The sequence below is a fragment of the Bos indicus genome, chromosome 29, assembly GCF_029378745.1.
Source record: "Bos indicus isolate NIAB-ARS_2022 breed Sahiwal x Tharparkar chromosome 29, NIAB-ARS_B.indTharparkar_mat_pri_1.0, whole genome shotgun sequence".
NCBI lineage: Eukaryota > Metazoa > Chordata > Mammalia > Artiodactyla > Bovidae > Bos > Bos indicus.
The window spans coordinates 18,414,127-18,439,529 of NC_091788.1; the positions used below are offsets into that span (position 1 = coordinate 18,414,127).

Sequence of the window (25,403 nt, forward strand, 5' to 3'; positions counted from 1 at the left end):
GGTGATAGTATACAGCCTTGATGTATTCCTTTCCCGATTTTAAACCAATCCATTGTTCCATGTCCAGTCATAACTGTTGCTTCTTGTCCTGCATACAGGTTTCTCAGGAGACAGGTAAGGTGATCTGGTATTCCTATCTCTTTAAGAATTTTCCATAGTTTGTTGTGATCCACACAAAGGCTTTAGTGTAGTCAATGAACCAGAAGTAGATTTTTTTTTAATTCCCTTGCTTTTTCTGTCATCCGAATGATATTGGCAACTTGGTCTCTAATTTTTGTGCGTTTCCTAAATCCAGCTTGAACATCTGAAAGTTCTTGGTTCACATACTTTTGAAGCCTAGCTTGAAGGATTTTGGACATTACCTTGCCTAGCATGTGAAATGAGTGCAGTTGTATGATAGTTTGAGCATTCTTTAGCATTGCCTTTCTTTGGGATTGCAGATTGACGTTTTCCAGTCCTGTGGCCACTGCTGAGTTTTCCAAATTTGCTGGCATATTGAGTGCAACACTTTTACAGAATCATCTTTTAGAATTTGAAATAACTCAGCTGGAATTCCATCACCTCCACTAGCTTTGTTGGTAGTGATGCTTCCAAAGGCCCACTTGACTTCACACTCCAGGGTGTCTGGCTCTAGATGTGTGACCGCACAATAGTAGTTATGGAGGTCATTAGGACCTTTTTTGTGAAGTTCTTCTGTGTATTTTTGCCACCTCTTCTTAATCTCTTCTGCTTCTGTTGTGTGTGTTTGTGCTAAGTTGCTTCAGTTGGGTCCAACTATTTGCAACCCCATGGATTGTAACCCACCAGGCTCCTCTGTCCATGGGATTTCCTAGGCAAGATTGCCATGCCCTCCTCCAGGGGATCTTCCCCACCCAGGGATTGAACCAGCATCTCTTATGTCTCCTGCATTGACAGGCAGGTTCTTTACCAGTAGCCCCACCTGGGAAGTCCCTTTCTTTTGTTAGTTATCCTTATATTAGCTATGGCTTCCCTGGTATCTCACCTGGTAATGAATTCACCTGCAATGCAGGAGACCCAGTTTGATTCCTGGGTCAGGAAGATCCACTGGAGAAGGGAACGGCTACCCACTGCAATATCCTGGCCTGGAGAATTCCATGGACTGTATAATACATGGGGTCACAAAAAGTTAGACACGACTGAGCAACTTTCACTTTGTCTTTGTAGCTTATTCATTTTTTACGTAGCAGTTCATACTTCTTAATCCCATACTCCTATTTTGCTTCTCCTTTTCTTCCCATTGATTCCCACTAATTTGCTCTCTATCTGAAGTCTGTTTCTGTTTTGTTATATTTGTTTTTTTTTTTTTAAAGATTTCATTATAAGCAATAATATCCAATATTTGTCTTTCTCTGTGTGACTTATTTCACTAAGCATAATACCCTCAAAGATCATCCATGTTGTTGTTGCAAATGGCAAAATTTTGTTCTTTCTTACGGTTGAGTAATATCCCATTGTGTGTATATGTGTTTGTGTGTATTCATTGTGTGTGTATATATGTATGCACACAAACACATGCACTGGGTCTTCTTTTTCCATTTTTCTGTTGATGGACACTTGGAATTGCTTCCATATCTTGGCTCTTATAACTAATGCTGCTGTGAACATTGGATGCATGTGTCTTTTCCAAGATGTGTTTTTGTTTTCTTCAGCTATTTACACAGGAATGGAATCACTGGATCATACGGTAGTTCTATTTTTAATTTTTTGAAAAATACTGTTTTCCATAGTGGGTGCGCCAATTTTCATTCCCACCAATAGTGTACAAGGGTTCCTGTTAATCCACATCCTCGCTAACATTTGTTATTTGTATTCTTTTTGATGATCGCCATTCTGAGAAATGTGAGGTGATATTTCATGATGGTTTTGATTTGCTTGCCTCTGATAGTTAGCTATGTTGAGCATCTTTTCATGTGCCTATTGACCATTTGTAGGTCTTTGGAAAAACGTCTCTTCAGGTCTTCTGCTCAGTTTGTATCAGGCTGTTTGGGTTTTTTGTTTGTTTGTTTTTGATATTGAGGTATATAAACTGTTTACTATTCACAAATGTTTTCTCCCATTTACTTGGTTGTTTTTTTGTTTTGTCAGTGGTTTCCCTTGCTGTGCAAAGGCTCTTAAGTTTAGTTAGGTCCTATTTGTTTATTGTTGCTTTTGTTTCCTTTGCCTTGGGAGAGAGAGATCCAACAACAACAACAACAAAAGCTGTGATTTATGTCAAAGAGTGTTCCGCCTGTATTTTCTTCTGGGAGTTTTATAGTTTCTGGTCTTATGTTTACGTTTTTAATCCATTTTGAGTTTACTTTTGTATATGGTATGAGAAAATGTTCTGATTTCATCCTTTTACATGTAGCTGTACAGTTTCCCCAGCACCACTTATTGAAGAGGCTGCCCTTTCCCCACTGTATATTCTTTCTTCCTTTGTTGTAGGTTAATTGACCGTAAGTCTGTGCGTTTATTTCTTGCCTCTCCCTTCTGTTCCCTTGATCTCTGTGACTGTTTTTGTGCCGTTAATATACTGTTTTGATCATGGAAGCTTTGTAGTGTAGTCTAAAGGCAGGGAGCATGATTCCTCCAACTTTGTTCTTTTTTCTCAAGATTGCTTTGGTGATGGTGGCTGTTTTTGATGGTGGTAGAGTAGTTACTGGGATGGGACATGAGCGTTTTTCATGTTTACTTCTTTATCTAGATGCTTATTTGTGTGTGTTTTGTGAAAATTTATTGAACTGTACATTTAATATTTTTGCATATTTCTGTATGAATATTAAAATTTAAAAATTTTTGTTCTGTTTTTAGATTTGATAGTAAATAAAATGCAGTTTAAGGGGTCACATTTAAAGTAACCTATTCTTTCCAAGGCCAGGTGCTTGCCGTTGGGAGTATGATGTTGAATAACTGGGAGTCTTTAGAACTCATGATTCTTTTTGGAAGACATATGCTCGAAAAACATGAAGGGAATTCACTGGGAGTCCAGTGGTTAGGATTCGGCATTTTCACTGCTGGAGCCTGGGTTTGATCTTTGGTGGAGGAACTAAGATCCCACAGACTACACAGCATGACCAAAACAAACAACCCCCACTCACCCCCACCCCCAGAGATAAAAAAAGAAAACATGAGACCTGACTAGTGAGAATGTATTGTTTGAAGTCATTCCTAAAGTTGATGCAGTGCTTTTGTTTCTGCTTTTTGTTTATTTTTAAGATATCTTAATCATGTCCTTTTGTTCTCTCTTTTCATAGCACCTGACAGATACCTCTCATGGTGTAAGAAATAAGTGTCTGCAGTTACTTGGCAATCTTGGTTCTTTGGAGAAAAACGTCACAAAAGATGCAGAAGGCCTAGCTGTCAGAGATGTTCAGAAGATTATAGGGGATTACTTTAATGATCAGGACCCACGTGTCAGAACAGCAGCTATAAAAGCCATGGTAAACATGATGATGGAAACTAAATGGAGTCCGTTTTTTTTTATTTGTACTTTTCTTTTTTCATTTTTTTTTTAAGTTAATGGCTAATGCCACCTTGGATAGATACATTCTGAATCCCCCCAGGATACACTTTATCCACACTTTCAGGAAGGTGTTGGTGGCATTACAGAACTCAAAGACACACATTCCTTTATAACAGTTGCTTATCTTGTAGGCTTCTCTGGTAGCTTTTACCTGCATTTCTGAAACCTGGAAGGTAGAGCTTGTATCCCAGGTCCATGGGAGGGATGTTACTTGGTACTGTGGTACAATAGGTACATGTTGTACCCTTGTATTTCAGGAGTATAGGTGAAAGTTATGGGGAGGAGTGCTCCTTAGGGAGAGATGGTGTCAACCATTTCTTCCTCAGCCTCCTTATCATTATTTCATATTTTTCCTGGTATCCCCTTGGGACAGCCCATGGGTTAGATTTAGTAAGCATTTGAGTGTTTCTATAGAAAAGCCCAGGTTTCAGATTTCTTATTTATATAGCACTGACTTTGGCCAAAGGGAACCATGTAAATGGGATGTGATGGGGAAAAATATGTGAGATTGAGGGGAGACTTTGGAAATATTGACTCCCCCCTCCCCAATACTTAAACTGTATCTTTATTGTCTAGTTGCAGCTACATGAAAGAGGACTGAAGTTACACCAAACAATTTACAATCAGGTACCTTAAATGCTTGCTGTCTGAAAGGAGGGAGGTGAAGGTATGGTGAAATTGAGAGGGGTCACAGTGGTTGTCAGAATTTGAAAACATAGAGCTTCATCTGGCTAACAGTGGCAGTATTAATTGTCATGGTGTATCCGCAACATACATTCTAAGAAGAGAATGGGGGATGTGTAATGAATAGCACTAGTACGTGTGAGGAGGACATTTAGGAGGACTTCGGTAGCTGAGTATGAATCCCAGAGTATACAAAACAGAGTTCAGAGTAAGAACTTCAAACCTGAAGTCAATTCTGGGCACCACGCTTGAGAAACTGGAGTGTTTCTGGAGGAGGATGACCACGACCATGGGATCAGATGAAAAGATATCACATGATTATTGTAGCATTGATAAGGAAAAGCACAATAAAGTTACAGTATCATTAGGACAAGCTGATTGAGTGCCTAACTAAAAGGCCTTACAGTTACTCTTGTAGAATAATTGGATGTATCCAGAGAAAAGAAGTCTAAATCCAGGCTCAGAGTCCAGTTTTTGTTAGCCTATCGAGTGGTTTTAAGCCTTTAGCAGTAGCTGATAATAAACCCAGCCACTATGACTGCTGTGTAAACCAAATATGTTCTTTTACAAATGAAGTAGAATGAATTCAGAATGGTTATGATGGTGTGACCTATAGGAAAACTGTGTGGGAAGCCAAATAATTAAAGGAAACTTGTAAAGATACAGAGGAAGAAGAGTCAGATGATTCAGGTGTTTAGTGACCTAAGACTGTGTTGGTTAATTAGGCAAGCGATGCTGTGGGCCTCGAGAGAGTGAGGGTGGAATGCTGGGGGAGGTTCTGAGATGTGAGGCAGCAGTAGTTACCATACTGAGTTCCCTTTGGATTATGTTGACTTTGAGAGGTTGGTGGGATACTCATGAGGAGGATTTCAGGTCTGGAACTCAGGAAAGATCAGAGCTGGAGGTGGATATTTGGAGTCATCAGTATCCAGGGAGAGGAAGAAAATCAGAAGAAATGAAGGATGGAGCCAGGGGCAAGGCCAGACATTTAAAAAAGGAGCCCTAGAATGGAACTGAGGAGCAGCTTGATGGGGGAGGAGGAAAAGCATATTCCGGAAGAGGCAGTAGGGCATTCTCGTAGTCAGCAGTGTTAAAATGCTTGTGAAAGGGTATTTAGGATAGGGCTGAAATCTGGTCATTGGACTAAGCAACAAAGTGGCCATTAGTGAGTTTTTAAAGAGAGCAGTTTTAGTAGAGTGGTGGGATTGGGGAGCGCCAGATCAGGGTCTGTTGAGGTGAGCCAGTTTAATGTGATTATTGACTATGAGTGAAGACACTTGACTGATGGGAAAGTGGGGTGGAAGTTGGCAGAAGGGAGCATAGGATTAAGGGTTTTTTGTTGTTGTTGTTGTATTTTAAAGATAGTTGCTAAGTATATTTATATGTTGGAGAGAGAGCTAGTGTTTTGGGAGAGCTAGTATTATGGTGGTCTTCCCTGGTGACTCAGTGGTAAAGAATCTGCCTGCCAATGTAGGAGACTTGGGTTATATTCCTGGGTCAGGAAGATCCCCTGGAGAAGGAAATGGTAACCCACTCCAGTATTCTTGCCTAGGAAACCCAATGGACAGAGGAGCCTGATGGACTATAGGCCATGGGGTCACAAAAGAGTCAGATGCAACTTAGCAACTAAACAGCAATGACAGCAAGTGTTATGATGAAAGAGGCAAAGGGGAGTAAATGATAGAGTAAGTTCCTTGAGGCAGAAAATCAGATTCATGAGCTGATTCATCAACAGATGTTATTGAGAACCTAATGCTGGCTGTGTAATGCCAAGCATGTTAGATGGGACCTGTGCCCTTCCCGTTCTTGTAGATAAGACGGCAATTAATAAATAAGCAAGCACAGTTATAGCATATGAGTATTGCTGTGAGGTAAAGCAATAGGATGCTATCTTAGAGAATCACAAGGAAGATCTTTTTGGAGGATGGTAAGGGATGGTCATGTGAGGAAGTGATGGGATTCATAGCAAAAATAGGATTAGGAACTAGAGCTCAGCTATTGAGAAAACAAGATGTGGGAGAATACAGGAATAAATGAGCTTATAACTGGTATGGAGTAGCTGAGTGGGTTTGTGCATGATAACCTTGATTTTTCTAAGATATACCGATTGCCTGATGGCTAGTAGTGGGATAGAAGTCCTGAGGGGAAGGTTAAGAAAAGCTGCCTTGGGAAATGGAAGTTGAAAGCCAGAGTGTAAGAGATTTCAGAGTACAGCTAATAAGGTTTGATATCATGAGTTACCCATCTCCTAGAGAGTGTGGTCTTTGCCAGTGTTCTCCTGCCCTTAGGAAGTCTTAGGTTCGTGGAGCAGCTGTAGCACAAGTCTTGAGGGGATCCTGTGTAATGATGCAGGCAGTGCTGTCAGGAGACCGAAGTAGGAAAGAGTACAGAGCAAAGAGAAGGCGATTTATTTGGAGAGAAAAGATGGAATTAAAGCAGTGGTTTTCAACCAAGGTAATTTTGCCCCCCAGGGAATATTTGGTGATGTGTGGAGGTATTTTTTATTCTAATAATTTTATTTATTTATTTTTGGCTGTGCTGGGCCTTCGTTTCTGCGTGGAATTTTCTCTAGTTGCAGTGAGCAGGTGCTACTTGCTAGTTGCGGTGCACGGACTCCTCATTGCAGTGGCTTCTCTTGTTGCAGAGCATGGGCTCTAGGGCCTGTGGGCTTCAGTATTTGCGGCTCCTGGACTCCACAGCGCAGGCTCAATAGTTGTGGTGCACTGGACTTCATGGCTCCATGGCACGTAGGATCTTACTGGATCAGGGATCAAACCCATATCTCCTGCATTGATTCTTTAGTGTAGAAGTTTTTTTTTTTTTTTTTTTTTTAAGGTATTTTTGAGTATTGCAGTTGCTGGGGAGAGGAAGAGGGTGCGGTACTATGACTGTCTAATGGCTAGAGGCCCAGGGATGCTGCTAAATGTATTGCACAGGTCAGCCCCTCACAACAAAGAATTAATCCAATCCAAAATGTCGATAGTAGCAAGGTTGAGAGACCTTGATTAAAGAGATAGTTAGTTCAAGTGGGATGAAGAGCAGGTATGATGGGTAAGTTATGACCTTGGAAGAACCGATAGAGTAGCATGTTATAGTCAGAGCATGGAATATAAGATTTTAAAGTTTCAAAAGCTGTAGTTCTGGCTGTTGTTGCAGTCTAAGGTGTTGCTATGACTGTGGGTGGAGTAGGGATATTCCATTTCAGACCAAAGTAAAACAGGAAAATTTGGCCTCTTTTTGGCAGTTTAGCCAAAAGCTGCCAAATTGTACATTTAATTTGGCATTAAAATTGTACATTTATTTAGAGTGCTTGAGTTTTCAGATGGACTGTCAGTCAGAAATTTGTGCTCTGAATTTACACGTAGGGGAAAAACTCATCTTTGGTGTTTGAGCCTGTAAGGGTAGCACTGTGGGGTTGGACCAAGCTTTGCTAGGATTGATGCTATTCTAGTTGGCTTTTGGGCTGTCAGTCTGTGGTTCTCCTTTCAGACATGGGGTGGGAGGGTACACAAAACAATTTTTTACTGTGCAAAGGTTGAAGAAGTTAAACCATATGTACATATTTTGATTGGCATCCTGGTCCAGCCACTTTATCTTCATTTTGAAAGTGGTTTGAACGTCACCTGGGAGGACATGGAACTAACAGACTTCTGGAATCCTTGTTTGCAGGCTTGTAAGCTGCTCTCTGATGACTATGAACAAGTGCGCAGTGCTGCAGTCCAGCTCATCTGGGTTGTCAGTCAACTCTATCCTGAAAGGTCAGTGTGGGTGTCAGCCAGCTTTTGTTCATTGCTAAGCCATTTTCTTTCCTCCCACTATGTAAAAAGCCCACCTCCAGAAAAGGAATGTTGGAAGGCAGCGTGGAATAGGAAAAAAGCATGGATCCTGAAAATGAGGATGCCTGGGCCTTGCCTTTCAGCTCTGCCTTGAACTTTCTGTGTATGTTAGGAAAGATACTTCACCTCTCTGGGTCCCAGCTTCCTCAACTATAGATGAAGAGATGGATGGCTGTTCTCAAATGCTATCTCCTCCACCTCTGCCCACCCCTTAAAAAAGTCTTTAAAATGCTTTGGAGCCCATTTTAGTTAATACAAAAGTCAGCTAAAGATACCAGGTAAGTTTGGGAATAATGATCCTTTATGTACTGTTGCCCTGGTTAAAAATATTTTCATAGGGAATTCCCTGGTTGTCCAGTGGTTAGGACTTGGCCCTTTCACTGCTGGGACCTGGGTTCAATCTCTGATCGAGGGAGTTAGAATCCCATAAGCTGTGCAGTTTGGTTAAAAAAAACCTTTTTTTCACAATAATTAAATAATTTATTCTCATAGTGATTCTTTGAGGTGGAGAAATAGGTATTATTTATTCTGTTTTATAGAAGAACTCCTTTTATAGGAAAAAGCAGTGTTTTTTTCTTCCTCATTAAACGCATTGAAATTGGAAAAGCAGAATGAGTTAATAAAGCTCTAGACCCCTCACCCCCCCAAAAAAGACTACTATCTGGAAATTGTCTTTTCATTTAGGACCAGATATGTAAGTATGTTTTATACTGGTTTAAACTTAAAGATATAAAATGTGGTAGCTGTTTTTGGTATCTCATAAATCTTTGAATTTTTGCTGTGAAATACTTTTTATCTAAGACAAAAATTTGCAGTGCAAATAAAAATAAAGAAATCCTAGAGAGATTTGTTTACTCTGAAATGTATTTCGTCATTCTAGGATTTGAATTATTCAGTTATTTCTATTTGCGTGTCAGTTGTCACTGGTCATTCTCAGTTTTTTGAACCTGTAATTTTAGGTTCATGTTTTGTCACTTTTGGTTTCTTTTAATATAGCATTGTCCCAATCCCTTCTTCTAATGAAGAAATTCGCTTAGTTGATGATGCGTTTGGAAAAATTTGTCACATGGTCAGTGATGGCTCCTGGATGGTTCGAGTTCAAGCTGCAAAGCTATTGGTAAGTTGCGTCTTCTTTAATGAACATACTACCTGTTACACTTGTACAGACATTTTGAGAAGCTAGATAGGGACAAGTGGAATACACTTTTATAAAGCTTCATGTTTCTTAAAATAGAAAGAAAAGGCTCATTTTCCCATAGTCTTTTAGAACTAGAAAGAATTTTAAAGATAATCCTATTTAATCTCTTTAGCATATTAGACAGCCAAAGCCTAGAGGAAAAGGAACATAATAGTAAAAATAACTGCTACTGTTTCTAAGCACCTGGTATGGCCTACATGCTTTGCCATAAGGCCACTTAGATTATCTCATTTATTCTTACTATTCTTATCTCATTTTTCTCTGAGAGCCTAAGTAAATATTTGACTTAGACAGATAGGAAGTTCTAGGAGATTCAGATGCTAATCTGACTTTTAGCCTCGCTCTTTCCTACTGTTGTGCCTTTGGGGATCCTGGTACATTTATAAAAAATTTTTTTTAACTTTTCAGAGATAGAACTGTTTTACAGAAGGAGTGTTGGTGTAATACTGAGCTTTATTTTATACCTGTGTTGTCTTGGACATGTCACTTAGTCTTAGCCTCAGTTTCTTCATCTGTATCTGTCAAGTGGCTTATAATATTTCTCAGGTTTACCCCACAGGGCTGTCATGATACTCAAATGAGGTCCTTTCTGTGAAAATGTGTATAAATTGTAAAATACTGCCCTATGCAAGGTAGTGGGGTGGTTATAATATACAAACATATATATAACCATCTATAAAAATTTATATTAGTGTCACAGCAAGAAAGCCTAAAATTCTTTTTGATCACTTCTCTTTTGAGGGCCTCCAACTCTGCCAGTCTTAGTAAGATTGTTGGCTAAAAAGTTTGGGCCTGACTGTACTGGACACAAATATAGTGATAGCCCTTGTCCTTTGATCAGTATTTTGGGGGTAACTGCTAAGACGTTTGTGAAGCATTTTTGTGGAAAAATAAAGAATTTGGATGATTTCATTTTTTCCTGCTTATATATTATATTGCTTGTCCATAATAAAGAAGCCAGCTTTTAGTGATTTTATTTTTGAATTCACATTTTAAAGCATTGTTTTGATTTGTGGATATTTTAACATTCAGAACTATTCAGTCATTCATCAGATTCTTTCAGTCAACATGTACTGAGCATCTGCAGTGTGTTATAGTGTGTGTGAGGGGATGTTTAAGAGGAATAATTCAATGATATATTGTCATCTGAGTAGGCAGGTTAGAAAAGTAATCCTTAAAACAGAGTCATTCAAATTTTTGGTGTTGTGTATATAAAGCTATATGAATAATGAATTGCAGTGGCGAGCAGAAAAGGTTTTCACTTAGACTCTAGTTTGAGTCAAGTGCTTTATGTTATTTCAGTAATTTCAAATCCAAACAACTCTAAATTACGTAATTATGTTTATACTTCAAAAGTAATTATTAGTCTAATTTTGCTAATAATAATAATTGTTACCGTTTATTGAGTTCCTAGCCTACTAAGCTTTTAGTCACAAAAGCATATTCATATACACATGCATATACACCCACTTCCTTATACACAAGCACACGTGAATAGATGCCTACATACTTACACTCATATATATTCACTTTTTGCAAATAATTTTTAGTTCTTTTAAACTCTTTGAGGTAGATATTATATTATTCATTTTATAAATAATAAATCTAAAGGGTTTAGGAAAGTATAATTTTTCCAAGGCCACATAGGTAGTAATGATACTTGATGCTCTAAAGCCCATGTAGAATTCCTTCCTAGTGGGGGTCCAGTTATGTATTGGGAGCTGTGGTTGTACAGCTAAGGTCCTGCTGGTTTACTACTTCCTCTGTGCAAGCTAAGAGGTAAACTCCGCTGCTCCAACTCTTGAGTAGACAAACCCATAATCAGTAAACTGTATTTAGTCTTCAGACTACATGTTCATTAATTCAACAAACTGAGCATAATGTGTGTCTTCAAAAGAGTGGATGGTCAGGTCGATTGACATAGGCAGTCAATCAGTTATAATATTGGTACTTCTAGGAAAGAGCATCTAACACATGCGCAGAAAGCTTCTTGGAGGAGGTAATTTCTTAGCTGACTTTGAAAGGTGAGTATGGGTTAGCTAGGTAAAGAAGTAGGGAAGGAGAAAATGTGAGCAGAAATATAGGAGTACACTATCATGCATACTAACATCATACTCAACTATAATATCATACTAAACTACAATATCATGTTAAACCACAGCAGTTTGGTATGTTTTGGTAAGAGGGAGTGTTCAGCTTGGGTGATGTGTGACAAGAGTAAGCTCTAGAGGAAAGCAGAAGCCAGGCTTTCAAGAACATAAATGAAATGATAAGGCTTTAGACTTAAGTCCATGTTGTACAAAAAGCGAATAGAGTCCATTCTGCTTGACTTACAGCAGGATGAAAACTTTCAGATATTTTATAAAATTTCATACCATAATGCAGTTAATCTCTTATCAATTTTCCTCACTAGTATGTGAAATTGTTGAGTGCAGAATTGATGTCTTTTTGTATTTGTATTCTTCTTCCTGGTAACTCTAGGCATATAAAGAAATGGTTGCTAAATATGTATTTGTTTAAGGAATGAATGGACAAATGAATGAATAGAATGCAATGAAAAGCAAAGTAGTAGTTAAGGCAAAGGATTCTGGAGCCTGGGGTTATAGCCCAGCTCTATAATTTACGCTCTTTGTCACCTTGAATGAATTGCTTCATATTTTTGTGCTTTCTTTCCCCCTTATATAAGTTGTGACTAATAATAGTATTTACTTTGTAGAGTTGTAGTGAGTATTACATGAGTTAATATGTGTATAAAGCACTTAGAGCAATGCATGACACCTAGTAGCTCTATATAGGTGCTGCTGCTGCTGCTGCTGCTAATGGTTTTATTATTTTCCTGATGATTCAAAACCCATAGGGATGTTTACTATCAAGAATAATGTTATCTTTATGCTCTTAAGTTGGCAGCAAACTGAATTTTAAGATAATATTTAGGTCTTAATAGTTGTTTAATTTGCTCTGGATTCTTCTTTTTTATAGGGCTCTATGGAGCAAGTCAGTTCTCATTTCTTGGAACAGACGCTTGACAAGAAGCTGATGTCAGATCTGAGGGTAACTTGAATTCTTTGTTGTTTAAACTGGGTTTCTGAAACCAAAATCAGTGGAACTGTATGTCAGGTTGTGTTGATTCAATTTTACAGCCCATGAATTTGTTAATGTAGGGTGACTAGATTACATTTTAATTTAAAATCTTAGTGCTGGGTGCTAAGTTGCTTCAGTTGTGACCAACTCTGTGCAATCCTGTAGACTGTAGCCTGCCAGGCTCCTCTGTCCTTGGGATTCTCCAGGCAAGAACACTGGAGTGGGTTGCTCTGCCCTCCTGCAAATTCTTAGTAACTTGACCCAAATCACAAATAACTTCATTACATTTTAAATTATCTTAATGAGATACTTTTCACGGGTTGTGTTTTATAAAGAAGAGGCAAGATTAACTTTCTCTTTTATTTTTTTTTTTTATGACTAAACTTTATTACTGTGCCAACAGAGGTCCATCTAGTCAAGGCTATGGTTTTTCCAGTGGTCATGTGTGGATGTGAGAGTTGGACTATAAAGAAAGCTGAGTGCTGAAGAATTGATGCTTTTTTTTTTTTTTCTTTTTTCCTTTTTTTTTTTTTTCAATTTTAATTAAAAAAAAAATTATACATGTGTTCCCCATCCTGAACCCTCCTCCCTCCTCCCTCCCCATACCATCCCTCTGGGTCGTCCCAGGTCTGGTCATATTTTATTAGATTGTATGACATCTTAGAACTCCTTTCAATAGCAATGCTCTTGGAAGAGTTTACATGAGAATTCAGTAGCAGCATCCTGTTACTCTGAACAGTAACAGAATGCCCTTAAACTAACTGATGGTTCTCTGACATAGTTGTCAGGAACAGATATGAGTCTGAAAATATGATAGGCTCATTTATTGTCAGTATCTTAAGTTTTAAATTATAAAAGTGTTAATAAGGAATCAGAATCTTTGACAAGTAGAGGGAAAAGGGAAACAGTTTACCCATATTCCCACTACTCTTAACACATTGTTTTGAGGTATTTGTCTTCAGCTGTTTCTTATGCATGTTTTAAACATGGAATCATTATATACAGATAATTTTGTAGTCTACTTTTTACCTTTACCACTACATGCTGTTTTCATTTTGTTAGGTTTTTACTGATAGTGTAATATCCCATTAAGTAGATGGATCATCATTTTGTAGCCCTTTGTTATACATTTATAGTTTCTCCTAAATTTTTCCACCGTTATAAATCATATAGAGAGTGTTATCTCCATGGATTTTTTAGATCTTTTCTTCTTTTGATTTATTCCATAAGATAAATTCTTAGGAATGGTTGAAGAGTTGATATCTTTGCTTCATGAAACATTGCCATATGGCTTTCTTGAAGGGCATTCCCTTCATTTGCGGTCAGTAATTGCTTCAGTGTTCTTTGTGTATACTGGAGTGGAAGTGCAAAGAAGGACATGCTCTGGTGAATGATGAGGGATGGGTAATTCAGGGATTCCTAAGATACATTGCAAACCACACATGGGTCCGAACCACATCCCTGTAGGCTCAGGTGCTATATTTCATCAGTGCCTTTGAGGTCATCAGCTGGGAGGGTGTGGTCTCACTCCAGCAAGATTCATAGAACCTGATATCTAAAGCAGATTGCCGGGGACTTCCCTGGTGGTCCAGTGGATAAGAGTCTGAGCTCTCAATGCCAAGGGCCAGGGTTCAAGCCCTGTCAGGGAACTGGATTCTACATGCCGCAACAAAAATCGAGCATGGCATGACTAAGATCCAATGCAGGCAAATAAATAAAAATATATATAAAAGACCTGGTGAACCCAAATAAATTAAAAAAATAAAGCACGATGCCAGCTTATTCATTTATGAAGGTAACTGTAACTGTCAAGTAGACTCAATATTTACTTTAGCCAACTAGTATATCTCCCCTTAAGCAGCCTGTGTAGGAAGTAAATTTGAGGCTTGCTTGGTGAGCATAATGTTGCTCAAATAAAGCATAGTCCTATGGTTTGAAAAAAATTCTTTTCTAGGGCTAGTGTATTGTCTACCCAGGATGATGCTTAGAGGGATACTGCCATTATTTTAACCTCTCTAGTTCTCCCTTTCCTGTGTTGCCATGGCAAACATAACCACCTCTCTGATGAATAGTCTTATGTTCTCTTTAATAAAGCTGTGGGTGTGTTTCTTCAGTCACTCAGTCATGTTGGACTTCTTTGTGACCCCATAGACTGTAAAACTTCCAGGCTTCTTCTGTCCATGGGATTATCCCAGCAAAAATACAGGAGTGGGTAGCCATTTCCCCCTCCAAGGAATATTCCCAGCCCTAGTATCGAAGCCAAGTCTCCTACGCTCCTGCATTCGCAGGCAGATTCTTTACCAAGTGAGCCACTTGGGAAGCCCCTTAATAAAGTTACTATCTTTGATCAGATTACTATCGGCTATGATAGACCTGAGAGTCTTTGTCTTTGCTTCAAGTTGAATTTGCATATCTCTGCTCTGGTAACTATTGAATGTTTTTTTTTTAATTAACTTTCAGAAAGCAGTTTTTTTTTTAAGATTTATTTATTTACTTTAAAATTTTTATTTTTTCATTGTGCTGGGTCTTCATTGCTACACAGGCTTTCTCTAGTTGTGGAGAGCAGGGGCTTCTCTTGTTGCGGCACATGTGCTCTAGGTGTGTGGGCTGCAGTAGCTGGGGCTTATGGGCTCTACAGTGTGGGCTTAGTAGGTGCACAGGCTTAGTTGCTCCATGGCATGTGGGATCTTCCCCGACCAGGGACTGAACCCATGTCCTCTGCATTGACAGGCAGATTCTTAACCACTAGGTGACCAGGGAAGCCCCCGAGAGCAGTCTTTATTTCCCACTTTCTCGTGTTCTTGGTGTGCACCTTCACTGTTCTCCCATGAATCTCCAGCAAGTGGTAATTGTTGTCTTCTACAGAGGAAACGCACTGCACATGAACGTGCCAAGGAACTTTACAGTTCGGGAGAGTTTTCCAGCGGCAGGAAGTGGGGAGATGATGCTCCCAAGGAAGAGATAGATACGGGGGCTGTGAACTTGATTGAGTCAGGAGCTTGTGGAGCCTTTGTTCATGGATTGGAAGATGAGATGTACGGTAAGAATGACTTCATAATAATACCAGTGCCCACGTACTGAGTGACTGCTATGTCACTGGCATTGTATTGAGCGATACAGATTGTCTCACTTGATCTTCACAGTCACTCAGTGAAGACTTTATTTCACCTTCATTTTTTAAAAATAATTCTTTTATTATTTATTTGCATATTTTTGCTTGTGCTAGCTCTTCATTGCTGCACTTGGGCTTTCTGTAGTTGCGGTGAGCAGGGGTTACTCTTTGTCGCAGTGCCCTGGCTTCTCATTGCAGTGGCTTCTCTTGTCACAGAATACAGGCTCTAGGCACACAGGCTTCAGCACTTGCAGCACATGGGCTCAGTAGTTGTGGCTCAAGGGCTCTGGAGAGCAGCCTTAGTAATTGTGATGCACAGGCCTAGTTGTTCCTTGGCATGTGGAATCTTCCCAGACCAGGGATGGAACCTGTGTCCCCTGTATTGGCAGGAGGATTCTTATCCACTGTACCACAGATGAAATGGGAAGTCCCATTTCATTTTTGTTTTGTTTTTAATATAAATTTATTTATTTTAATTGGAGGCTAATTATTTTACAATAGTATATTGGTTTTGCCATACATCAACATGAATCCGCCACGGGTATACACGTGTTCCCCATCCTGAACCCCTCTCCCACCTCCCTCCCCGTACCATCCCTCTAGGTCGTCTCAGTGCACCAGCCCCAAGCATCCAGTATTGTGCATTGAACCTAGACTGGCGATTCGTTTCATATATGATATTATACATGTCTCAGTGCAATTCTCCCAAATCATCCCACCCTCTCCCTTTCCCACAGAGTCCAAAAGACTGTTCTATACATCAGTGTCTCTTTTGCTCTCTCGCATACAGGGTTATCGTTACCATCTTTCTAAATTCTATATATATGCGTTAGTATACTGTATTAGTGTTTTTCTTTCTGGCTTACTTCACTCTGTATAATAGGCTCCAGTTTCATCCACCTTATTAGAACTGATTCAAATGTATTCTTTTTAATGACTGAGTAATACTCCATTGTGTATATGTACCACAGCTTTCTTATCCATTCATCTGCTGATGGACATCTGGGTTGCTTCCATGTCCTGGCTATTATAAACAGTGCTGCGATGAACATTGGGGTACACGTGTCTCTTTCCCTTCTGGTTTCCTCAGTGTGTATGCCCAGCAGTGGGATTGCTGGGTCATAAAGCAGTTCTATTTCCAGTTTTTTAAGGAAATTTCCACACTGTTCTCCATAGTAGCTGTACTAGTTTGCATTCCCACCAATGGTGTAAGAGGGTTCCCTTTTCTCCACACCCTCTCCAGCATTTATTGCTTGTAGACTTTTGGATCGCAGCCATTCTGACTGGCATGAAATGGTACCTCATTGTGGTTTTGATTTGCATTTCTCTGATCATGAGTGATGTTGAGCGTCTTTTCATGTGTTTGTTAGCCATCTGTATGTCTTCTTTGGAGAAATGTCTATTTAGTTTTTTGGCCCATTTTTGATTGGGTCGTTTATTTTTCTGGAATTGAGCTGCAGGAGTTGCTTGTATATTTTTGAGATTAGTTGTTTGTCAGTTGCTGCATTTACTATTATTTTCTCCCATTCTGAAGGCTGTCTTTTTTCCTTGCTTATAGTTTCCTTTGTTGGGCAGAAGCTTTTAATTTTAATTAGGTCCCATTTATTTATTTTTGCTTTTATTTCCAACATTCTGGGAGGTGGGTCATAGAGGATCCTGCTGAGATTTATGTTGGAGAGTGTTTTGCCTATGTTCTCTAGGAGTTTTATAGTTCCTGGTCTTATGTTTAGATCTTTAATCCATTTTGAGTTTATTTTTGTGTATGGTGTTACAAAGTTTTCTAGTTTCATTCCATTTCATTTTTGAAAGATATTTCCCTGGGAATCCAATTCTAGATTAATAGTGGTTTATTTATTTATTTATTTTGTCCTTTAAAGATCTTGTTCCACAGTTTTTCAGTTCTGTTGAGAAGTCTGCTGTCTTTTCTTTTTTTTTTTTTTTACTTATTTATATTTTTGACTATTGGAGCTTCAGTGCTATGCACAGGCTTTTCTCTAGCTGTGGTGAGCAGGCTCTACTCTCTAGTTGTGGTGCACAGGCTCCTGTTACAGTGGCTTCTCTTGTTTTGAAGCATGGACTCTAGGCACATGGGCTCATTAATTGCAGCTTGAGGGCTTAGTTGTTCCAGAGCATGTAGGTTTTTCCTGGACCAAGGATCGAACCACTGTTCCCTGCATTACAAGGTGCATTCTTAACCACTTGACTACCAGGGAAGCCCTGCTGTAATTTAAAATTTCTGTTTTTCTGTATGTAATGTATCTTTTTTTACTGTCTGCTTTTAAGGCTTTCTCTTTATTACTGGTTTTAAATGATTTAATTATCATATGCCTTGGTAAAGTTTTCTTCATATTTCATATGCTTGGAGTTTGTTGAGCTTCTTGGATTTATGGGTTTGTTCAGTTCAGTCACTCAGCCATGTCCGACTCTTTGCAACCCTATGAATCGCAGCACGCCAGGCCTCCCTGTCCATCACCAACTCCCAGACTTCACTCAGACTCACGTCCATGGAGTCAGTGATGCCAGCCAGCCATCTCATCCTCTGTCGTCCCCTTCTCTTCCTGCCCTAATCCTTCCCAGCATCAACAGTCTTTTCCAATGAGTCAACACTTCTCATGAGGTGGCCAAAGTACTGGAGTTTCAGCTTTAGCATCATTCCTTCCAAAGAACACACAGGGCTGATCTCCTTCAGAATGGACTGGTTGGATCCCCTTGCAGTCCAAGGGACTCTCAAGAGTCTTCTCCAACACCACAGTTCAAAAGCATCAATTCTTCGGGACTCAGCTTTCTTCACAGTCCAACTCTCACATCCATGCATGACCACTGGAAAAACCATAGCCTTGACTAGACAGACCTTTGTTGGCAAAGTAATGTCTCTGCTTTTGAATATGCTATCTAGGTTAGTCATAACTTTCCTTCCAAGGAGTAAGTGTCTTTTAATTTCATGGCTTCAGTCACCATCTGCAGTGATTTTGGAGTCCCCCAAAAATAAAGTCTGACACTGTTTTCACCGTTTCCCATACAAACTATGGGTTTGTAGTTTTTATCAAATTTGAAAAATCTTTGGTTGTTATTTCTTTAAATATTTTTCTGAACCCATGCTCCTTTGGGATCTCCCAGTTACATATATATTAGGCTACTGAGTTTGTCCTGCAACTCACAGGTGGTCTGTTCTTTTTTTTCACTTTTTAGTCTTTTTTCTCTTTGTTTCATTTTGAATAATGTGTGTTTTGTCTTATCTAATCTTTTCTTCCATAATGTCTAATCTGATGTTGATTCCATCTAGTATATTTTTCACCTCAGACATTTTAATTGTCATCCCTAGGAGTTTGATTAGAATTTAAGTTTCTTTTCTTTAGTGTCTTCTATGTCACTACTTAATATGTTTAATCTTTCTTGTAGCTTTGTCAACAGAGAATGTATTTACAGTAACTGTTCTAATGTCATTGTCTTCTAGCTCTATTACTTTTGTGATTGCTGGTTTTGATTGGTTGAGTTTTCTCTTCATTATGGATTATATTTTCCTGCTTCTATCCATGCCTGGTAATTTGTGATTGGATGCCAGACACCATGAATTTTACTTTATTGAGTGCTAAGCATTGTTATATTCCTGTAAGTATTCTTGAGCTTTGTTCTAGAATGCATTTAGCTCAGGTTTTATTTTTAAGCTTTTTTAGGTGGACTGGAGTAGCACTAAGTCTCAGGGTTATTTTTCTCCACTAGTAAAACAACCCTTCTGAAAAAACTTGTTGACCATGTGTGAGTTTAGGAGACGGTTTCCTCAAATCGTCGAGTGGTTCTTTCTCAGGCCTTGGGTAGTTTCTTCACAGATCAGAAATTGACTGAAGACTTAGGAGGACCCTCTGCAGGTCTCCCAAGCTTTCTCTGTCTGTGCACTTCTTTCCTTTCTGTACTTTGCCCTCTAACTCTAATCACAGCTCTGTCTTCTGAACTCAGGGAGACCTACAACCTGGAAACTCTCCAGACAGTAAACTGATAGAGTCATAGAGTCGCCTCATTTATTTCCTGTCTCTCAGAGATCACTCCCTTTTACTGCCTGATATATGGTGTGTTGAATACTTTTGTTTCATATATTTTGTCTCTGTTTTTAGTTGTTGTTTCAGAAAGGATTAATCTGGCTTTGTTACTCCATTTTAACCAGTAATAGAAGCCCTTGCAAAGCTCTTAGCATTTCCACAGTGTGATGCTGTCCATCTCACATATATCACAGATAGTGCTTTGAGTTGAGTGACTCCAACATCCTATTTTCAGTTAGGCTAACATACCTAAGGAGATAATGTTGATTGTCCAAATTTTACAGTAAAATTGTGTCAGAGGATTAGAACTAAGGTCTTTAAAATGCCTACAAAAATGATAACCTTAGAACAGAATTTCTTAGAAGGACAAGAAAATTACTTTGGAAAGACAGTTCTTCTGTTAGTAGATAGAAGAATTGGGTTACCCTATTCAGTTTGCTATAAGGCTTTCTATATACGTGGAAATTAAAGCTGCCTCTGCTTTTTTTCCCCATGAACTTGATATATGAATGAAAAATTTAAATAGTGTTAGATAGTAAGGAATTCCAGTTATTAAAACCCAGTTTATCCTAAGACAGGTAACTAGAATCTATTTTGTTTCTACTAGCAGTTTTGCTTTGTTTAGTTTCTACAAATGAATTTAATCACAGTTAATGTTTATGTGGTTTATTTCTACAGTTTTTAGTTTGTCACTAAGGTCTAATTAAAGGAACTTAACTTTGGAAAGTGAGTAGATCATAACCAGCATCAGGTACGGCAGCTCTCTAATCATATTTACAGAATTCTGGATCAGTCAGGGTCTTAGGGATACATTTGCTAGGTGAATTCGTTGGCTGTAGCCCCTATGTATCCATAGTATCACACAGTTCCAGTCCTCTTGTTGCATGTTCTCCCTCCTTCCTGGGCCTTTACATGTGCTTCCTCTGTGTAGAAAGGCCCTTTTTCTTTCTTCTGGCCCAGCCATTCCATCTGGTGTTATTTTAGGGGTCACCTTGCAGAATGCTGCCTGTGATCCTGCTCAGTAGGCTGTGTGCCTCTTCTGCATTTTCTTAATAGGACTTGTGCTTTTCCGTTGTACCGTTCATCACTGTGTGATGCAGTAGACTATTCTAGTCTATAGTGGCTAGGAGATGGTATATCTTTAGTATGAAGCACAAAGCTGGTAAGTAACAAAACTAGAACCTCATTACACATGTTAAGATACCAGAGGATCAATTTTTTTTTTTCTCTCGAGCAAGCTAGTTCCTTTTCTCTGCCCTGGATCCTTAAGGAGACTGTTACGTATTTTCGACATTCCAAAAAGTCCAGTAGGAAATGTTACTTTAGCTACCTGTAGCTGAGCTGTGCATGGCAAAGTAGAAAGCCAAGTGTCTTTGCTTCTGCTTGGAATTGTATCAGGTCAGGTCATACTGATTACCTCATGTTGATCAGAAGTTTCTCTGTGATTCCCTTGATACACTTGCAGGACTTACATATGAGTCAGTGCTACATAACCGATAAAGCCCTTGGAAGCAGGGTCAGCATTTAAAATATTTGGGTCCGTCTCTGTCTTGTTTTATAATTATTAGCAATTTCATGTTTAAATTATATTGTGATGCGGAGCAAATCCTTCCCTTCTGATGAAAAGGAGGAATTAATAAGTACCAAGAAAAATCTGAGTCATCATCTCTCTTTAATGTAGTAATTCTGTTTTTAAGTGTCTGTAAAACCTTTCTTATACAAAAAAACTGGACTATATTTGAGAGTTTAACCACAGTTGAAGGCTTTTTTGAAACTGTACATTTTATTGTAGAACTCAGTGGGAACCATTGGAACGAAACAGGCATCTGTGGAAGTCTTGTGAGCATGGACTGTAACTTACTCATCTCTCATCTGTATATCCCAACACTCAGCACAGGGCCTGGCATATAGTGCATGTTCAGGATGCATTGTCAGTGAATGAATACAGGGCTTCCTGGACTCAGTGGCCTCACTGTTACATGTTCTGAGCACATAAAGAGATAGGGGAGATGCCTCGGTTTTCAAGGTGCTTACAAGGTCTGTACCTATATCATAGTTAATATTTATTGAGCCTTTAACACATTCCAGACAGTGTGCTATGTGCTTTCCCCACACTATGTCCTTTACTCCTCCTAACTGCTCTGTAAGAAATGAGTATTCTCTTGAAGTGCTGTCAAGTGAAGTTACTTATTCAAGATCACCGTCCAAGTTAGTGGATGGATTACTTTTTGCAATTCACTGTGAGACCTCTGTCATTCCAGAGCCAGTACCCTTAACCACTACATGAGACTAGTCTATAATTAGCAGACCAGAGTACTAGTCTTATCTCTGCTCTCACTTTGAGGCAAGTTTATCCACTTTGCTGAGTCTTATCTCTAGATTGAGAATAATGATACTTGACCCTATTTTAATCTTAATAATGCTGTTTGAAAAGTGCTTTTTAGAAAAGTACTGTGGTTGGAATACTGAGATAATAAGACAACTGAGTTTTCAAGAAATTTAAGTTAATGGAGATAGACATGTGACTTGATCACATGTCTGTGGATTTAAGATCTGAACCTCAGTTCTTGTGTTACCAGCATCCTTGTTTGTAGGTCCATGTGAAGGCAGTAGCAGAATCTACAGGCTTGGAGGAGATCTCCCAGAGAAAGTTTGCAGACTGAGAGGAGTAAAGGGGGAAACACAAGCCTGAATGAGGAGTCCTTGCATTTTATCCATGGGTCTTAACTTGATGTGCAGTTTTGTTTGTTCCCTTCTCTCTAGAAGTCCGCATTGCTGCTGTGGAGGCACTCTGCATGCTGGCCCAGTCTTCCCCCTCTTTTGCTGAGAAGTGCCTTGATTTCCTGGTTGACATGTTTAATGATGAAATTGAGGAAGTACGTCTACAGTCCATACATACCATGAGAAAAATCTCTAACAATATCACCCTTCGAGAGGATCAGCTTGACACTGTCCTGGCTGTGTTAGAGGTGAGTGATCACAGTTTGTTATGCATTTCTTCATCACTACCTACTGAGTGCTGCTTTTCTTTTCTTTTTTTTGCCAGACATTGGTGATAAAATAGTGAAGAGGTAGCACAATTCTGCTTTCTGATCACACAGCTCCTTCATGATGGAGGAGACTGACTGTTAAACAGGATTATTTGAATAAAGCTTAGTATTGCTATGATCAGGAAAGGATGGGATGCCCTGGGAATACAGAGTATCTAATCTGGGTTAGCCGAGGTAAGGTTGGGGAGATAGGGAAGAAAGAAGGAATGCTGTAGTGGATACTTGAAGGAGTAGGACTTAATGGGGCATTTTCTTTCTTTTTTTTTTAATGAAAGTATAGTTGACTTGCTATATTAGAAAAATTAGAAGGAGAAATTATATTATATTCACGTATATAAAGAATTTTCTTGGGAAGGAGTGGCGCTGATGGTAGTGGGGTGGAAGGGTACCAGGCAGAGGTACCTTAAGGATCCAGAGGTAAAAGTGGATATGATATATTCAAGGAATTGGGAAGAGCCAAATAAATACATAAAATTAAAAAAAAAAAATCAGTTAGGACCCATCCAGTCATTCTGGTTAAAATGAATAAATAAAATTAAAAAGGAGTAGTTGCTGATATATGTAGCAACATGGATACATTATGCTAAATGAAAGTACCCAGGCAGGAGAAGCAGCATGCTCTATGATTTCATTTATATGACATTTGGGAAAAACAAAAGTGTAACAGAAAATGCATCGTTGATCGCTAGAAACTGGGGTGAGGGGTAGACTCCAAAGGGACACAAGGAAAGTGAGTGATGCAGGTGTTGTATATCGTGATTGTGATGGTGGTTGCATAACTATATGGATTTGTTAAACTATGGAAGTGTGCACTAAACAGGATGAATTTTATAGAATATAACACATGTCAATAAACCTGACTTAAAAAAAAAACGCTTTGGAGATCCTATTTCCTGCTACAAGTAACCAAAATGCAGAAGAGAAATGGCTGATTCCAGGTGTGGTGCAGGAAACATAACAAGATAACCTTGTACCGCCTTGTCATACAGAAAGCAGATATTAGCTTTCAAACACCTCTAGGCTTTTATCAAAAGACCCAGGAGATGACTTAAATAGTCTCTCACTGGCCAAAGGTGAAACATCTCATTAAGATTACAAGGGCAAATATAATGGAACCCATGATTTTGTAATAATTAAGTAAAACACTTCATTAGTCACATTGGAAGATGCTTAGTAATCAACTCATTATTTTGAAAACTGGTAAATTAAGGAATCAAGCATTTATCCTTCCTTTTCCTATACAAATGGAACTTCAAGACAACCAGCTAGGTGATAAAGGGAAGTTTCTCTTGTACAAGTATTCCAGTTAATAAATCAAGAATGATAGAATTTACATATCATTGTTTTACAACTTTAATGAATTACTAGATCTAGGCAGTGATCATCAGTGGTTAGTAATATCACAAAGGAGAAATATATAGTTGCTTCGAGAAGTACATGGTGCCACCTGTGAAGTGGTCTTATTAAAAAATTGAACCTGATTCTGATCAAGCCTGTAAATCAAACTACCATCTTGAAATATACAGGGAAGAAATTGCAAGGGGTAAAAAAAGTGAGATGTAAAGAGATTTTACGTATTAAAAGATACTTAAGGGGCATATTACCCAACTGCAATGGGTGGACATTCTTGGAGCCTGATTAGAACAAGTAAAAACCTTTTTGAGTAGGGGAAATTTGATTATGGGGTGGATATTTGATATTAAGGAATTATTAAAATTTTAGGCATTGTATTGGTTTTATGGATTTTTTTTTTAAAATAAAGACTCATTTTTAAAAATAAGTATTATGAAAATATTTACCAACAGAATGCTATGATTTCTCTGACTGGATTCAAAATAATTTGGGAGGGGAGGGTTAAGGTATAGATGAAGCATGATTGGCTGTGAGTTAATTGTTGAGACTGGGGGGTTTCTTGTCTCTACTTATTTATACATGCTTCAAATTGTCTATGTTAAAAAGTTTTAAAGAACTGGCAAAACTGCTTTGGAGATATCAATAAGAGTAAAACTGATACGTGTCCGTTTACATTAGCATTAAGAAGTTGTTGGTGAACTCTTCTAATCATTTTAGTGAGGCTGAGCAGAAGGTGTTGGGGAGGGAAGAGGCCACTTTCTGACATCACCTGGTGTACCTCTTTTTTTGTTTATCTGCCCTAGCCACGTTGCTATTTTTTCAACATGCTTTTGCCTTTCAAACATAGGCTTTATGTTTGCTGTTCCCTTTGATTGTGCCATGTAAAATAACCCTCCAGTCCTAGCACTCTTAACCTTCTTTATAGTTTCTCATATCTTATTTATTTAGGGTGTGCTTGGTCTTTGTTGCTGTGCATGGGCTTTCTCTAGTTGCAGTGAGCAGGGGCTGCTCTCTAGCTGTGGTGCTTGGGCTACCCGTTGCCGTGGCTTCTCTTATTGCAGAGCACCGACTCCAGGACATGCAGGCTTCAGGAGTTGTAATGCACGGGCTTAGTTACCCTGAGGTATGTGGAATCTTCCCAGACTAGAGATGGAACCCGTGTCCCTTAAACACTGGATCACTAGGGCAGTCCTTTAGCTGTTTATTTTTGTCTTTTCACTGGAAGGAAGCTCTTGAGAGCAGGGATTTGATTTTATTTATGGCTGTATCCCTAACACTTGGTATATAGTAGGTACTGATAAATGTTGATTGCTTAATAAGTATTCTGTAAATATAGAGTGTACAAATGAATGAATGAACAAAGGAATGAATTCTTCAAATATTTCAAAGTTTACCTCCTCTGTGAAGTCTTTTCAACTACTAGCCCCTCCCCTTTGAGAGGGGCTCTTTGCCTAATCCTCCCACTTTAACTTGTACAGTCCTCCATAAATAGCTAATCCATAGTGATTGCTTTTATTATTACTTTTGTTTTT

The 25,403-nt window shown here is 38.8% G+C and overlaps 1 protein-coding gene across 1 annotated transcript in view; it reads left to right on the forward strand.

The window, feature by feature from the left end:
• Positions 1-25,403, forward strand: part of INTS4 (integrator complex subunit 4) — a 108,418-nt gene that overhangs the window by 40,021 nt on the left and 42,994 nt on the right. Inside the window, exons 5-11 of the mRNA XM_019954642.2 lie at positions 3,255-3,440; positions 4,100-4,150; positions 7,877-7,965; positions 9,040-9,160; positions 12,221-12,292; positions 15,188-15,362; positions 22,232-22,437. Coding sequence (XP_019810201.1) covers positions 3,255-3,440; positions 4,100-4,150; positions 7,877-7,965; positions 9,040-9,160; positions 12,221-12,292; positions 15,188-15,362; positions 22,232-22,437 — 900 coding nt within the window. The remainder of the gene's footprint in view (positions 1-3,254; positions 3,441-4,099; positions 4,151-7,876; positions 7,966-9,039; positions 9,161-12,220; positions 12,293-15,187; positions 15,363-22,231; positions 22,438-25,403) is intronic.